The 15798-nt window shown below is 38.7% G+C and overlaps 1 protein-coding gene across 1 annotated transcript in view; it reads left to right on the top strand.

The window, feature by feature from the left end:
• Window positions 1-3608: 3608 nt before the first annotated feature.
• The window catches only part of usta (uronyl 2-sulfotransferase a), a 67132-nt gene continuing 54942 nt past the window's right edge, over window positions 3609-15798 (top strand). The window contains exon 1 of the mRNA XM_059357050.1: window positions 3609-4175. Coding sequence (XP_059213033.1) covers window positions 3944-4175 — 232 coding nt within the window. The 5' untranslated portion in view covers window positions 3609-3943. The remainder of the gene's footprint in view (window positions 4176-15798) is intronic.

Raw genomic sequence — 15798 nt, 5'->3', positions numbered from 1 at the left:
ACACCAATTTGATAAAATGTTTTCCCAAAAGACTGCATGTGATATTTTTACTTACATAACTTCTATCCGGGACAGTGTTTTGTTGTGTTTGAGTGGAAGCAGACACAACTGAAAAAGCATTTCCTTTAAGAGGAATAAGAACAGAACAGGGATGAAACAGTTACTGTTTTTACGATAGTATTACTTATTAGTATTATTAGTATTAAGGGTGTTTCGCATCAATAAATGCATGGAAGGATTTTTAGCCTTCTAAGAGGGTGAAGTCTGAATTATAGTCGTGCTTCTAAGATTTTAAATTATATTATTTCATATGGTTTACATGAAGTATTAGCTTTGATAATATTTTAATGTTTATGCAAGGAAAACGTGCACATGTTGCTAATTTAATTTTCGATATAAAACTTGTAGAAATGATTTTGTTTCAGTTTGTGTTTCAGTTCTTTTTGAACATTTTTTTGAACACTAACAATACTGCGATAACATTTACCGTAATACTTTAGGTGAATCATCCTGATATGATGTGTTTCATCCCTAGAAATAAACCTGTCTTGTGTTGCTCGCAGCTTTCAGAAAAGTTGCCACTGTGCAATAATTGTCCTTGATACAGCTGTAATAAGCAGTTAGCTTCCAGTTCACGACTCTGTCTAACACAGGCACAATTGCTCATCCAATTTAAAATGTCTCAGGAGGGAAAGAAGAGACCTTACTGCAATGAAGACTTTCTGGCTCGTGTCTTCTCTTTATTCTGAACCACTTTCCTCTGCAGTGTTTATGGATGGCTGTTATTGTGTCTTTATGCAATCTGTATACACCAAGAATTCCCTCAAATTATGTTGTGGGATCACAGTTTTTTACAGCAAAGATTTTTAGGTTTTATTTCAGTATTTAGCAAACCTCATCATGACAGAAGTCAAAATGGGAGTGAAAAAGGCCATTGTGTTACCAAACATTCCTCCTTTAATGAGTGCAATGTGTGTGTTTTATCGATCCTTATTTCATTTGTTTCTCTCCAGAGAGGTCAGAAGTCACGTAAGCTGTTTCTCTGGAAGTTTGTGGCGTTTCTTAAGTCCTACTCGTAAAGTTTACTTTAGTGTTGGACAGCAAATCCAACTATCTGAATTTGTACCTCATGGGTTTATTCCCCCTGCACAGAAAACTATTGATTCTAATTCTGTTTGGGTAAACTCAATTAAGTAGCCTCTTAATCTCTGGCGCAGTGGGCCTAGTTGAAATGTGCAATGGTGCCGCAAAAGTGAGGTACATTTCTCCCCGTCTCCTGCTATTTTCCCAACAATATAATTTACTCTAATTTGACAATATTAGTGTACACAAGAACTCAAGAAATCACAGGTAGGAAGACACTGTTTAGAAATTGCACAAACTCACAGGAACTACAGTTGAATCGACAGACCACATTGTAACATTTTGTGCCTTCTCCAGGTGTTCCAGTTTTCTTCCACAGTCCAAGGAAAAGGTATCGCACCACCTGAAATGATCCGGTTTAAATCCCATAGCCCATAGTTTTGATTAGACTAACACTGATTTACAGCACTGACCTTACTGACGTCCATATTGTCGTTCTGTGTAATAAACTGCTGTGCTGCAGGGGAGATTGGGCCATAAAACCTATAATGCATTCACACTTATTGTGCCGAGCTTGCAAAATACACCGCTGTACCATTCACCGTTAATTTACCTGTGGAGAAGCCGAGCCAATAAGACCTCAACAGAATTATTGCGCACTTCTTTATTACCTTTTGTCTTTCCTGCCAAGTTGTTGCTCACTGACGTTGTTGCTCCCTTGATGACGGTAGCTGTCACCAGTGAAAGTACATCAGGCTCCCTCTGAGGTAGTTAGTGTGTCGAATGACTGTTGTCACACCCACTAAGTGCAGGTGTAGGCTAATGGTGGGTTCAGGCCTGCTGTGGAGAGATGTTAGGTCCTAACAGTTGGCCTCAGGGCGCAGGAGAAAGTTTAAGACACACACAGACTCATACACAAGAAGTGAGCAGATACTTAACTCCCTTTCTTTTCAACACAGCTTGTTCCATTGAATAATAACCACTTCACACAGGGAATCAGTCACTGTGATGTTTTTATTAAGGATGAATGTTTGTCTGATGGCTCTTCAGTGTCACATGATGCCTCAAAATCCTTATTAATAGATATATTTACATATTTATTATTCTGAGAATGTTCTGGAACCTGGAAAAGTACCATATTTACCTCTGAAGTGTGGTAGTGTAGTGCGGGAGAAGTAGCATAAAATTAAAACAATCAAGTAAAGTACAAGTACCTCCATAAAACTTGAAAATGCTTGAAAAGTGCTTGAATTAGATTTGGGAAAATGTGTAGGAAACCTGTTATTTGGAGAGTGTTAATACTTTCCTCCAAAATGCAACTTGAGCAGAGTCTAAATACACAAACTGAAGCGTCGTCACTCTGATGGAACTTTGAAGCCCAAATGTGATTTAAAAAATGGCAGCAGTCGATGCAATTTTAAGATTAATTGCAAAAAGCAAATGTTTGCATACTCTGGCAGCTGTAATGTCTCTTGTCACGCACATTTCCTCACAAAGAAACACTCTGCTTCTGAGAATGCTTTTAAACCTGAACTCCAACACACACACACACACACACACACACACACACACACAAGCAAGTTTACAGTTAATAGCTGAATCTGAAACCTGTTAACATACAGAATGGAGCAGGTGTGTGTTTTATTAGCACAGAAAATCACTAGCAAACTGACAGAGACATATATATTTAATTTTAGCACAGACAGTGGTGATAAAAATGTATTCAGATCCCTTACTTCAGTAAAAGTTATAACATGCTGTGAAATTACTCCACTACAAGTAAAAGTCATGTATTAAAAACTTACTCAGTTAAGTGCAAAAGTATCGGCATCAAAATGATCTTAAAGTTTAAAAAGTAAAATGACTCTTAATGCAGAATGGACCGACTCAGATTGTTATATATATTGTATTTTATTGCTGTTTCTTTTCTATCCTTTTGTACGGTGTCCTTGAGTGCCAAGAAAGGCGCCTCCAAATAAAATGTATTATTATTATTATTATTATTAAATGTATTATTGTAACATTATTGATACATTTATGTAAGCAGTGTTTTATTTTTTTTAAAGATAAGGCTAATTTTAACTACTTAATATATCGTTTCATTTTTTTAAAGGTATTTTTTAAGTTAAATCTTGACCTGAAAAAGTAGTATATTTGCCTCAAAATGTAGTGAAGTAGAAGTATAAAGTTACATAAAATGGATATACTCAAGTTCACATACCTCAAAATTGTACTTAAGTACAGTACTTAACTAAATGTTTTTAGTTACATGTCACCACTGGACCCAGAGAGACTTGAAGACACTGACTTTCCACCACTGGTCAAAGCTTTGGTACAGGATGAGGTCACCACTGTCCTATAAATACTGACACAAAAACTGTAAATTCATATCTTGGTTTAGACTCTTTCCACAGACTGGCTGTCAGTCTCCGTCCAGGCTCAGCTCAGACCACGTGTAGCCCCCCTTTCTCTCCCTGAACACTGGGTGACGCTGTTTTACGCACTGCAACCCAAACCAAATCCAGTGTGAGGTGGAAGTTTTTCCTCTTTCCACGTTCAGTAATCTGACACCCAAAAGACTCAGCGAGCAGAAGGATGGACCCTTAACTCGGCTGGCAGGACGGAAGGAAGGAACACTCATCCAACGAGCGCAAACCGAGCAGGGACTGAGCAGAAGCGAGAACGCTGTGCGTAAAAAAACAACAACCCAACAACCCCGTGGCTGCGGCAGCGGAGGAGAGCTCGGGGTGCCTGCGCGTCTCCAGAATAACTGTCCGTCCGCCTCAAATGCTCCCAAAGCGACAACTTTCACTTTCCACATGCGGATGGGTGACTTTCCACGGCGCTTTGTGAGGAGGAGATGATGAAGAATTTCAACAGCAGTCCCCTTCACAGCAACAACCAGACTCCCAACCACGTTAGAGAGCGAAACAACAAAAAGTACGGCTTACTCTCTGCTGTACCGCTGCGATTTTCCGTGCGAGGTTATGGTTTCTGCATGGCTACGCTGTTCCTCTTCTGTTTCGGCTCCCTTTTTTACCAGCTGAACGGAGGACCTCCTAAAATCCTGCTGGACATCCGACAGTATCTCGGTAAGAACTTTTTTTCATTCTATTCCTCCGCTGGCTGTAAGAAGCGCGTCACCATCAAAGAGATTCTTGTGAATAGAAGTTGCAGTGCACGTCTAGACGCCCTGCTTTGATTAGACGTGTAAAGGGAAGTTCATGCGAAATGAAAAGAGAATTATAGAGGCTTCTCATTCACAAGCGTCCTTTATTAAATCCACCAGAGGCCACGGCGTCTCCTCGACCCCATTCAACTCACAGTTATCTTGCTCTTCTCTCATCATTCATAATCTTTAAGTGGCTCTCTGTCAACTAACAGAAGACTGACACACATGGCACTAAGTGCGCTGATACTGACATGTGATGCGCACAAATATCTATAATGTTAAATCATTATATTCCTCCGATATCTGAAGGTTTCCCCCCCAAGTTTAAATCCAACTCATTCAGTCCAAAACCTGAGGAATGCGTTCCCCTGTGCACCTTTTGAACATCAGTTCTGACTTGTCGGAGCGAGATTGGGATCTATTATGGTAACAAGAACTCAGCAACTGTAAAGATTCATACTGTATGTGAATGATGACTGACACTTCTTCTTGTACAGCCAGCTGGTGCGCTCCAGACACAGCGCTCATTACGCACGACTGGCACCGCTGGAACAAGCGCAGTAGTGTTCTGCAGACTTAATGTGTGCTGGTGTTTTGAGACAGACAAGCGTGTTTATGATGCTTCTTTAACTGATACAGTAAAAGACATGTGGGTATGTTTGTTTTAAGGCTGAGGTTGCCAACTGTTTTCTTATCAGATTGAGGTTTCCAATTTAAAATAGTATGCCCTGAAGGGAACACTTAGTTTGCTTTAGTTGAGACTTGGCACTGCTGTGTTACTGTCATTATACTGTCGATTATTTTATTATTGATTAATGTTTGGCCTCTATGATGTAAGGTATAGAAATAGTGGAAGTCCAAGGTGATTTCTATAAATCTCTTGTTTTGTCAATTCAATACCCAAATATGTTCACTTTAATGTGAGATCAAACTGAAAAATCAGGAAAATTTCATATTTGAGATGCAGAAAACAGCATTTTTTTTCATTTTGCATCACAATTTATCTATATATATAACTGATTGATTAGTTGACTAATATTTTCAGCTATTATACTGGATCATAACAAGAAAATAGATCAACTTGAAACAAATGGCTGCCTGCAATACATTGATTTAGATGAATATTTTTGTTTTACTGATCAAGAATCACATATTATCAATGTAGAGTAAAAATATCGATACATATCTTCGTGTTTTTGAAATTCCCTCTATTTGTTTTCTCATTAAAATGCACAGTTTTTCATTAACCTCAGTGATACAATTGTCGAATGATATTTAAGTTTTTTGTGAGTTGGTATAGATGTAACTGACATAAATATAATATTGTGTCATAACGATCACAGGCCCCTGAATAGATTAAAATCGAAACTGTATCCGGACAGACTGTGTGATATCAGCGAATATCGTATAGTCCAAAATATCAAAATGAAATCATATCATGTTGAAACTTGTGATTTACACTCCTGCATGTGTCTGTCTTCAGGATGACACATATCCAGATAAAAAAGGAAGTTGATGCTTGTGTGTTGAGATGTGCTCTAGTGACTTAAGACCAGAGGTGATTTCTTATCAACATGTCTGTCGCTGCTACAAGTCGGGCTGCAGCTGGGAAGTGTGTGTGTGTGTGTGTGTGTGTGTGTTGAAAGGAGGTTGTGTTCCTACCTATTTCTCACAGAGAGGGCTCGGGGCCTTTATGACGTGATAAACATCTGGAACAGAATGAGAGTCACTCACCAAGTCAGCCACTAATCCCGTGGGTCAGATTGGTTTCCTGTAGACGCACACACGCACACACGTGCACACACGCCTGCACACACTGCAGCTGTCAAAAAATCATTTTGATTTGTTGTGAAACATAAAGACAATTTTGCAGCACGTGAAAAATACCCCCAAAAATATTAAGTGGATCAAATTAAAAGTTAGTTTTACAGCTTTATTTCAGGGTTGCTCCGGGTGCTGGTAATCCTTGAAAACCCTTTAATATGAATGTGGGCTTTTCTAGGTGAGAAGGTGCTTGGATTTCAAATAAAGCGCTTAAACTGCTTGAAAATTTAGCTTATATAGGAGTCTACTAAACAGGTGACACATTTTGAAACCTGAAACTTATAATATATATAAACTTAAAAACATAATTTTAGTTGTTTATAGCACAATAGCATCTAATGCATTTAGCATTTAATGAGATTAATTGAAATTATCCGTATACTTTACAAGGCTGGAGGATATGAATATATATATATCATCAAAGCGGTAAAATGAATGTCCATTGTATATATTTTTCTTTCGTTTTTATTGTGATGTTGAAAAACCAGCAGCCGACCTGTGTTACGACAATATTTCTGTCATTTCAATGAAGCTTTATGTTCTGATGCTACAAGCAAAGTCAGGGAGAACCAAAGAAATGTTTTATTAAATTACCAGGAAACATGCTATATAGTGCTATATATTGTTATCGAGATTTGAAATTACCTGTATCAGGATAGAAGATTTTGGTCACATCTTCAAGCCCGACTACTGTAAATAAATGTGTAATTCTTCATAGCTGTATGTTGCTTGTAAAAGCTTGAAGATAAACTTGAAAAGTGCCTGAATTGGATTTTTGGAAAAGGTGTAGGGAGCCTATTATTTGGAGAGTGTTAATACTTTCCTCCAAAATGCAACATGAGCAGACTCGAAATACACAAACTGAAGCACCATCACTCTGATGGAACTTTGCAGCATAAATGTGATTTAAAAAATTGCAGCAAGATCAATTGCACAAAGCAAATGTGCTCACAGTCTGGCAGCTGTAATGTCTACATTTCCTCACCAAGAAACACTCTGCTTCTGAGAATGCTTTTAAACCTGAACACACACACACACCCTCAAGCTTAAGAGTTATTAGCTGAATCTCAAACCTGTTAACATACAGAATGGAGCAGATGTGTGTTTTTATTAGCACAGACAAACACCAGCAAACTGACGGAGACATATATAATTCTGCACACAGACCCCGAGGGTGCGAGACTTGTCAAACACACTGACTCTTCTATATTCTATCGTCCTCTGGAGGTGGGAGGAGGTCTTATGTAACAGTGACACAAACACATTGTAGCACCTCCGCTGGGGTCTGGATGAGTAATTGTCTCCACTAATTATGATACTGGGGAAAGCAGAAAGAGCTCTGTGCGAGAATCATATGGCTGCAAGTTGAACAAAGTTTTTCAAGTTGGATTTATTGGGCTTTTGAGGAAAAAACTGACTCTGAAACAGTTGGGTTTCAGAGTCAGTGGGACACAGGGAGGAGAGGTAGAAACATATATTGACAGGCTTCAGATATGGTTTTGAGGGTGAGAAAATGAATAAATCCTAGCAAAGGAGGGAAGGTGGAAAGTTTGATTCACATCTGGTGGCAAAAGAGCTCTCTGTCACCCTCACCCCGTCAATTAGAGACACTCTCCGTCTCTCAGTCGACCTTCTCTGTCTCCGTGTCGCAGATCGATGAGTGGAACAGCTGAGTCAGGAACTCCGACAAACTTCTTACCGTACTAACTGGAATCAAGAAGAAAATAAAGAGGATATTCAGCAATAATAATCCCTCAATGTATGTATACTATATGTGTGTGACGGGCAGGCGGGCAGCCTCTTCTAAGCATCCAGTGATTAGCTGATTTATTTACCTTAAGCTGACTTGTGTTACTTTTGGCTGCACTGTGCCAAGATGAAGGTGAGGATTCCTGGTGGGGTAAGTGAATGTGGGAGTGTATGGGAAAGAGAGAATAGTAGGTTGATTTTGTGCGAGTGTGTGTTAGGCGTGTGTGTTTCTCCCAGTCAGACGCACTGTAGAGGGAACAGAGGCTGTGTTGTTTGGGCCAGCAGGGAGGTTGGTGTTTGAGGGTGTCACTCAACGTATAGCTGCAGCAGCTAAAACGTGCAGACCTTTAGACCTGGGTCAACAGTCTGTCAGGGACTTTCTCTCACACTTTCTTCATCCGTCTCTGTCTCGCACAAACGCTTGAGTAATATGTCTGTCTTGGTGTGTGTGTGTGTGTGTGTGTGTGTGTGTGTGTGTGTGTGTGTGTAGCAGTGATTTACTTAGTTTCGGCTGAGGTGGATGCATGGCTGGATTACTGAGCAGGCCCTTAGGCAACCTTCAGAGTCCTGGGCCTACCTCACCTATACCGACCAAATGTCACTCAAATAGACACGCATCAACAAGGAAGAAATGATCATAAAAAAACAACATAAATTCACCACAAAGACACTTAAAGAGACTAACAATGACAACAAAGAGACCCAAAACAACTACAAAGAGAAGAAAAATGACGACAACATTACAACAGACACGCAAAAAAATGACAAACAGTTAAAAATGACTACAATAAGACACAACAACGACAATGAAATACAAAATGACTACATAAGACACAACGACAAAGAGACACAAAACGACCTCAAAGACGCGCAAAATGGCTTCCAAAAGACACAAAACAACAACAACAAAGAAGCAACATGACTACAAAGAGACATAAAACAACTACAAAGAAAAGAAAAGTGACAAAAAAAGTACAAAGAGAGGAAAAGTGACAACAAAATGACATCAAAGAGACAAATCAATTACAAAGATACACAAAACAACTGAGAGAAACAAAAAGATGGTTTCAAAAAAACACAAAACAACAGCAACAAAGAAGCGACATGATGACAAAGTGACTGCAAAAATTGAAAAACAACCACAGGAAGAAAAAAAAAACTTCAAAAGACTAAAACAACTACAGAGTAACATTAAAAAAATGCAAATAGACATAAAGAGACTACAAAGTGACTCAAAATGACAAGAAAAAAGGGTCCATTGTCTTATCTGCCAATGGCTGATTTTTTTCTTATTTTTATATTTTTGTAGAAAGGTGGACAGCTCATTTCCCCGCTGTAGAACACACTGACTGTTCACAGGTCAGGAAAACACCATTGTGAAGCTGAATGACTGAATAAAGTGATTAGTAGGCAGTTTTAGAATCTTCTTATAAAAGGATATGAGTCTATTTCTGGTGAAAATGCAATACAGAACTGAGATTTTGAGAAAATATGAAAGGATTTAACAAAAACTGGACCCTGCCAGAGTTAGAAGTCTGTGTTTGGCACTCTCACTTTTCACACACACCATATATCTCCACAGTGACATTTGAAATACTAGTTGACTCCCAGTATTGACTCATGATCTCAGGGAATATGAATGCACTGATGGGAAAATGACTTTTTGATATGGCACGGCTTCCACGAGAGCAAAACGGTGAGAAGGATCTTTCGCTGTTCTCCCAAATCTTCCAGTTATTGAGATGGATCTTTCAGGATTAGCCGGCATACATGGTGCACTGAATCCCTGTGAATCCTTCAAAGGAAACACATTGAATGTATTTTTAAAGATCTTCCTCTGTGTTTGCGTGTTGTTTCAGTTCCCTACTACCCTACCATAAATCATAAACTTGGGCTGTCTGGTACTTAACATCGCTCTGCTTCTCAAAAGAACTCTGTAACCTTAAAACACTCTCACACATTAATTTCACTTGCCAGCAAAGTGGTGGAGCTGTAGACTGCGGGGCGGTGTTAGGGATTAGACAGGTATGTGTGGACACAGAAGAAGCTTCAGGATATCTCTCCTCCCTCCAGTTTATGTCTAATTAACAGCACTGCAGGCCAGAGAGTGGGTGAAAGCAAACTGTTTAAGTGAATTCAAATAAAGTTTCGCTTGGCTGCTGACCACTTGGTAGAAGTGGAGCTACTAAATAAACTATAAAGAATAAGAGAGGGAAGTGATGCAGAGATGGATGTGAAAGGATGCCTGCTGTGAGAGGCCATGAAGGGATGGGAAAACCTCCAGATTGATGTGGACAATACAAACACAGTTTCGCTTCACTGATGCTGTACCTGACTTCTGACAGACACACTCAAACATACAGACAATACAAACATAAAACTCTTCAACGCTGCTGGATCGGGTTAAAGTACAGCCCTGAGAGCCAAGTGAAGAAAAAAACAGTTTGTTTTTGTATGGTTTTGCAAGCTCCTTAATTCTTTTTGTCATCTGTGAAGTGTGTCGAAAAATGTATCGCCAGGTAAAATTTATTTTATTTAAGTAGAAGTAAAGTCGTAAACTATAAAGCTGTAACCTAGATAAAACGTTTTTTGAAAACACCTAAAAAAAGGCTTATTTATTATTATTATTATTATTATTATTATTATTATATTTTATTAGTATATTTTTTGTGAGAAAATATTCTGGTGATATTTAAGTATGGTTTAGTTTTGTACATTTTTATAAGTTCCAAATTCTTTTCTTTTTTTTGCCATCCGTAAAGTATGTTGAAATAAAGCTTTGCCAGGTGAAAAGTTTTTTGAAAATATGTGACGGCTGAAAATATTTTTGTTGAGGATTATTTTTTCCTTCCTTAATTTTTTTGTCATTTGTAAAGTAGGTTGAAAAAAGGCTTTGCCAGGTGCCAAGTTTTTAAAAATATGTTTAAAAACCTGCAGAGAAAAGTTTTGTTTAGGATTATATGTACAACAACTGTTTGTTGTTGTACATATACAGAATTAGTTTTTTTCATATGCCTCTCAGGGCTTCCCTACCTGCTGTCCGGACACAACTTTATTTTAACTTTATGACTGAAATATATCACGCTGAATCATGTATACAATAATAGCGTCTTTGGTGCTGCTGCAGTGATAAAATCTACCGGTTGTGCGGTTATTTAAATGTGAACATGCGTCATTATCTTCAGTGAAACATACTCATGAAGTGTGGGAAACCTCAGAGCAACTTGTTTGCAGGAAAGATAAGAGTCAACTCGTCTCTTGTCATATGTCCTGGTAGATAAATTATTTCCTTAGCTATCAGCACTTTGGTATCATAACAGTTGTGCTGACTTAATCTTGATGAAGTGAACTTTTATATTCATGTTGTGTGTTTGCATACAGAGCTATCTGTCAACTATTTCTGTCTGGGTAGGAGTAAGTCCTAATTTTAATTCATTTTAAGTTAGGGTAGACGAGCTGCCCAGTGCATCTACAGTGCCCGCAGTCTTGGGTCAGATGCCTTGCTGAAGGGCAAGGTCACAATAGAATTCATGAGGAGAAAATGGTACTTTGGTTTTCCAGATCTTTAAGTTAAAAATCTATTTCACAAACGTTTGCTTGAATTTGTTGAGAAAACAAACATATTTAGTCACATACTGCACGTATTCTATACATAGACGTGTATACTGTTGTGAGGAAACTGACACACAAACTATACAGATGCAAAAGAACTTTGTTGAGCAAGCCAGACATGTAAGTGTGATTTTTGGAGCAAACTCACCACTCCATTCACACCAGTACGCCTATTTCCTGTAAGAGGATATTAAAAACGACGTCTTTATTTCATCTGGTTATATTTTGTTCTTCAAACTGACAAATTTATTGCACATATTTGGATCAAAGTGACAACAGTCCATGCTTTAAGGGATTTTACTGAAGTGTTAAATAAAAAAGGAAATCAGGCCAATGATGGTCAAGCTGTCAGTCACTTTAAAATGACTAACAGGGTTGCCGGTGTGTAGCAGTCAGACTCTGGAGTGAAGTTTGTCATGTGGAAATATACTTAAACTGCCTGTTCCCTCACTCCTTTTCATTTTTGTTATTTACATGTGTTATGTTTGAGCAGAGGTGGCAACGCACAAACACTATGGCTTATAATCTCACATTTAGAGGGTAAAGACAGAAAATAATTTAGCATCCATCCAACACCTCCAGCTGAAGAGGCTCATTAGGACGTGAAAGCAGCTTCCTCTATATTCCCTCCTCGTACAGTATGTTAGTCCTCATGGAAGTGTCGAGGAAAACTAAGCATTGCCTCCGACAGACCCCAAAACAACTCCTAACTGGCGTCACATCCAGCCTTAATGCCAAAACAATCAGACAGCCTGTAATTCCCTTTGGGTTGGTAAAACAAGCAGCCGTCCCTGCCGAGCAGAGGCGAGTCATGCTCTGTTTATTTACCTGCTTTCTAACGTGCATGCCAGCTTGTTAATTGGGTTTAGGGGTCAATAAAGGGATAATAGTTTCTACTTGAATGGAAACCAAAGAAAGAAAGACTTAAGTGGAGGATTTAAAGCAAAACAAAGAAATTGATCATTGATTAATATTTTATGATTGTTATAAGCATTGCGTTCTGCATGCAAGGAATACATTAGCATATTTTCTTTTTTAATAGCTATGATGAATGATCATCTTTTACATTCCTCATTTTCTGGGTTATTACAATATGTAATCATTTGAAAAATGGCTTCGTGTTGACCTTGTGATTGCATAATAGAAGCAATTAGCATTACCAATTAGCATCTCCATGCCTGAGAGGTTGCTGTTGCCCTCTCCAGAGAAACGGGCAAACACTAAAACAACACAGGGTAATTATCCCCCATTAGTGCATTTGTTTTCACCACACGAAAAAGGAAGCAGATGAAAAAAAATTACCAATGTGCCAACGCTATTAAACTGCAACTGCTGTTCAAGGCTTGCTGAGCAATGATGGTTGCAACCCAAGAGAAATCTAAGATAAATTTGTGGTCAATGGTTTGTGACTTGACTCTCTGCTGTACCACTGCGTGTGTACTGCCTCTGCTTTTAACAAACAACTACAAATTAAGACATCTTAATAGTGGTCTTGTTTTTGTTTTTTTTAAATTAACTTAACTGTTTAGTTTTATTTCTAACTAATTTTAAAGAATTTAATCCAAACCACCACGTTTCTACTAAATCTAACAATGTTCTTTATGTTTTCTAAACCAATACAGTAGTTTTGGTGCCAAACCGAAACTGAAAGTGAAATGTAACAAAACCATGACTGACCAACTGAAGGTGTTCGTTCTTGCCTTTACTTATGGAATTAGGCCGATAAAATATCATCCATTCTAAAGTGGCAAAACATCCAAATCGGGTGGCAGAATGAAGCTTGAGCTGTAACGTCAGATAGTGCTAGCTAGCATTTCAGTTGCATCTCTATGGGCGAGATCTCCAACACTCGGCAATGTAAACCAAAACAGAGAATAATAAATAGCTGTACATGTAAGAACAGAAATACTGATTTTGGGGTAAACTGCACCATTAAGATGTGCTTGTAGGCATATTTTCTAACTTTGGAGTGAGACAGGATAGATGTTCTTTTTGCTAAGCTAGGCTAACTTACGCTCACATATTAAACAACCATAAAAATTGTAGTTTTTACTCTCATTGTTTCAGATAAAACAAACAAGATATATCTGGTCAATTAGCAACGTTTATGGGTGCCAGGAGGAAGATTTTATTTGGAGATTACCATTTGACAGTGCCAGGCTAGTTGGTTACCTGTTTCCAGTCTTTTTGCTAAGCTAAGCTAACAGACTCTCATGCAACCTCCATGAAATATCAAATTGTCCATTTAAAAAACAAGATACAACCTGTTAATAAGCGAGCTCAAGAGGTGTTGGCAGTTGGTAGGTTTCCCCTCGTTTTCAGTTTTTGTGATAAGCTAAGCCAACAATCTGCTGCCTACAGTCTTATATTTAACAGACAGATATGGGAGTGGTGTCAATCTTTTAAAATAATTATCCAGCGTGAATAAGTGTATTACCTAAAATGTGAAACTTTTAATTAAAAAACAAGAGGGCTGTAACAATCTTTTCAACTTTTGCCAAGAAAGTGTGCTCCCAAAATGACGAAGTATTCCCTTAAAAGCTTTTATAGCCCAGCTTTATGATGTAAATGTGAGGTATGATGTTCCACACAGCTCAAAGCCTGAGTCTATTTATTTCAGCCTTTTTTTACTCCATGTAGTCAAACACATACATCGGCTCAGAGGGGGGTTGCTTTTAGGAACTTTGTGCTGTTTTTAAGGGGTTGCCAAGACACTGATGATGACTGGTTGTGGTGACTTTTATGTTAGCTCCTGTGGTGGTGCGTGAACGGGTGGGTGGCTCGGGGCCCACAGCCACTGGGTGGTACCCTGGCTGTTGCTTGTAAGAAGGCGAGTACTTATATCCCATAATTTAAAAAATCAGTGCCAGGATAAATAGAGGTCCTGGGGGGAAATAAGGTGTCTGCTTACAGCATGTAAACTGAATGCCCTGCTTTAATCAGTTCTGCCCTGTTCATCCAGAAGGAACAAGACCTCTAATCTGAATCCGGGTCCTTTCATGACAGAAGCAGAATAATTGCAGTCTGCTTTGTGAGCACTGTTGATTTTTGGATCAGCATTGCCCTTTTCTCATATCTCTGTGCCCTGGTGTTGTTAGCCTATTTGGGAAGTTTCTTTGTTTACTTTGGCGAGTGCTGAAGCACTCCACATTCCTCTGTTTATTGCCACAGAACACCCAACATGCTGAGCTCTTGTTTCCGTTCCATTGGCCACATATACACTTGTCATCAAACAGCAGGTCTGTGTGGTCACTAAAGTCAAGCAATTATTTTCCAATTTGATTCAACAACTGTAGGCTGACTTTTTAATCAGAGTCCAGGGTGGCAAACACACAGCCTAAAGCCAAGTAATTGGTTGTTATGGGACTCGTTAAGAAGAAACATTTTGCCCAGTGGTCAGCGACATACCTTGTTCAAGGAACTCTGCCTATCTTTATTCTGAGTAAGTTTACCGCAGAGCTGTCTGCTAGCCTCATTTCATGGCAATGAAAAAAATATATAGTGGTTTAAAATAGCAGCTTTAAATACACAGCAGGGCAGATAGAGCGGCAATGCCCAACCCATGTTGTTAAAACCACGATGTGCTGGTTTGGGGAAATGTATTGCCTTGCACTTTAAAGTTTTTTATAGCCCATTCCCTTTTTGGGTTCAGCTGAGTAGAAAGAGAAATAGTTTTTCTGCTGTTTTCTGAAACAATTTGCAGAATTAAATTTATGAACTAGATCAGAGTATATCATAACATACCATCTCTTTACAGCAGCTTTAGTTAATATGTTTTAATAACAATTTATCACTTGACAATGTGGAAAGGGTCACATACAGATGAACACAAGCTACAAATTCTAGTGCTAAAAAGTGAAGCCAAAAGCTGCAGTTCCTTACATGGCCACTTGAGGCTGGCTCCAAGAGTTAGCCAATCCCCACTGACTCTCATATTAAAATGTTCTACTCTACAGCAGAAATAACCATGTATACAGGTGGTACAAAAATGGTTTTGGTCTTTTTCACATGGGGGGATTTTTATATCTATTTACTTTACATTTTTGTGAAACTCACTCGCTCCATTTAAATAATGTTAGGGCTTAATTTAGGGATGTGGCTGGAAACAATCTGAGCATTTAGGATCTTGACTCACTATCATAGTATTTTGCCCCAAAACTGTACTGTTTTGGTTAGCTTTTACCACACTCATAACCATTGTGTCCAGATGCAGTAGACAGCTGTTTCAGCAAAAGGTTCTGATAAACCCAGCTTGTGCAACCTACTCAGCACAAAACATCAGACAAATTTAGACAAGCTGGTGTGGAGCATTTAGCAGCTACAGAGTCAGGTTTGTCCCTCAGGAGAAATGAGACTTA

This window comes from Centropristis striata, chromosome 18 (assembly GCF_030273125.1).
Source record: "Centropristis striata isolate RG_2023a ecotype Rhode Island chromosome 18, C.striata_1.0, whole genome shotgun sequence".
Taxonomy (NCBI): domain Eukaryota; kingdom Metazoa; phylum Chordata; class Actinopteri; order Perciformes; family Serranidae; genus Centropristis; species Centropristis striata.
The sequence above is the reverse complement of the archived record's forward strand: the minus strand, read 5'-3'. Positions and strand labels throughout refer to the sequence as shown.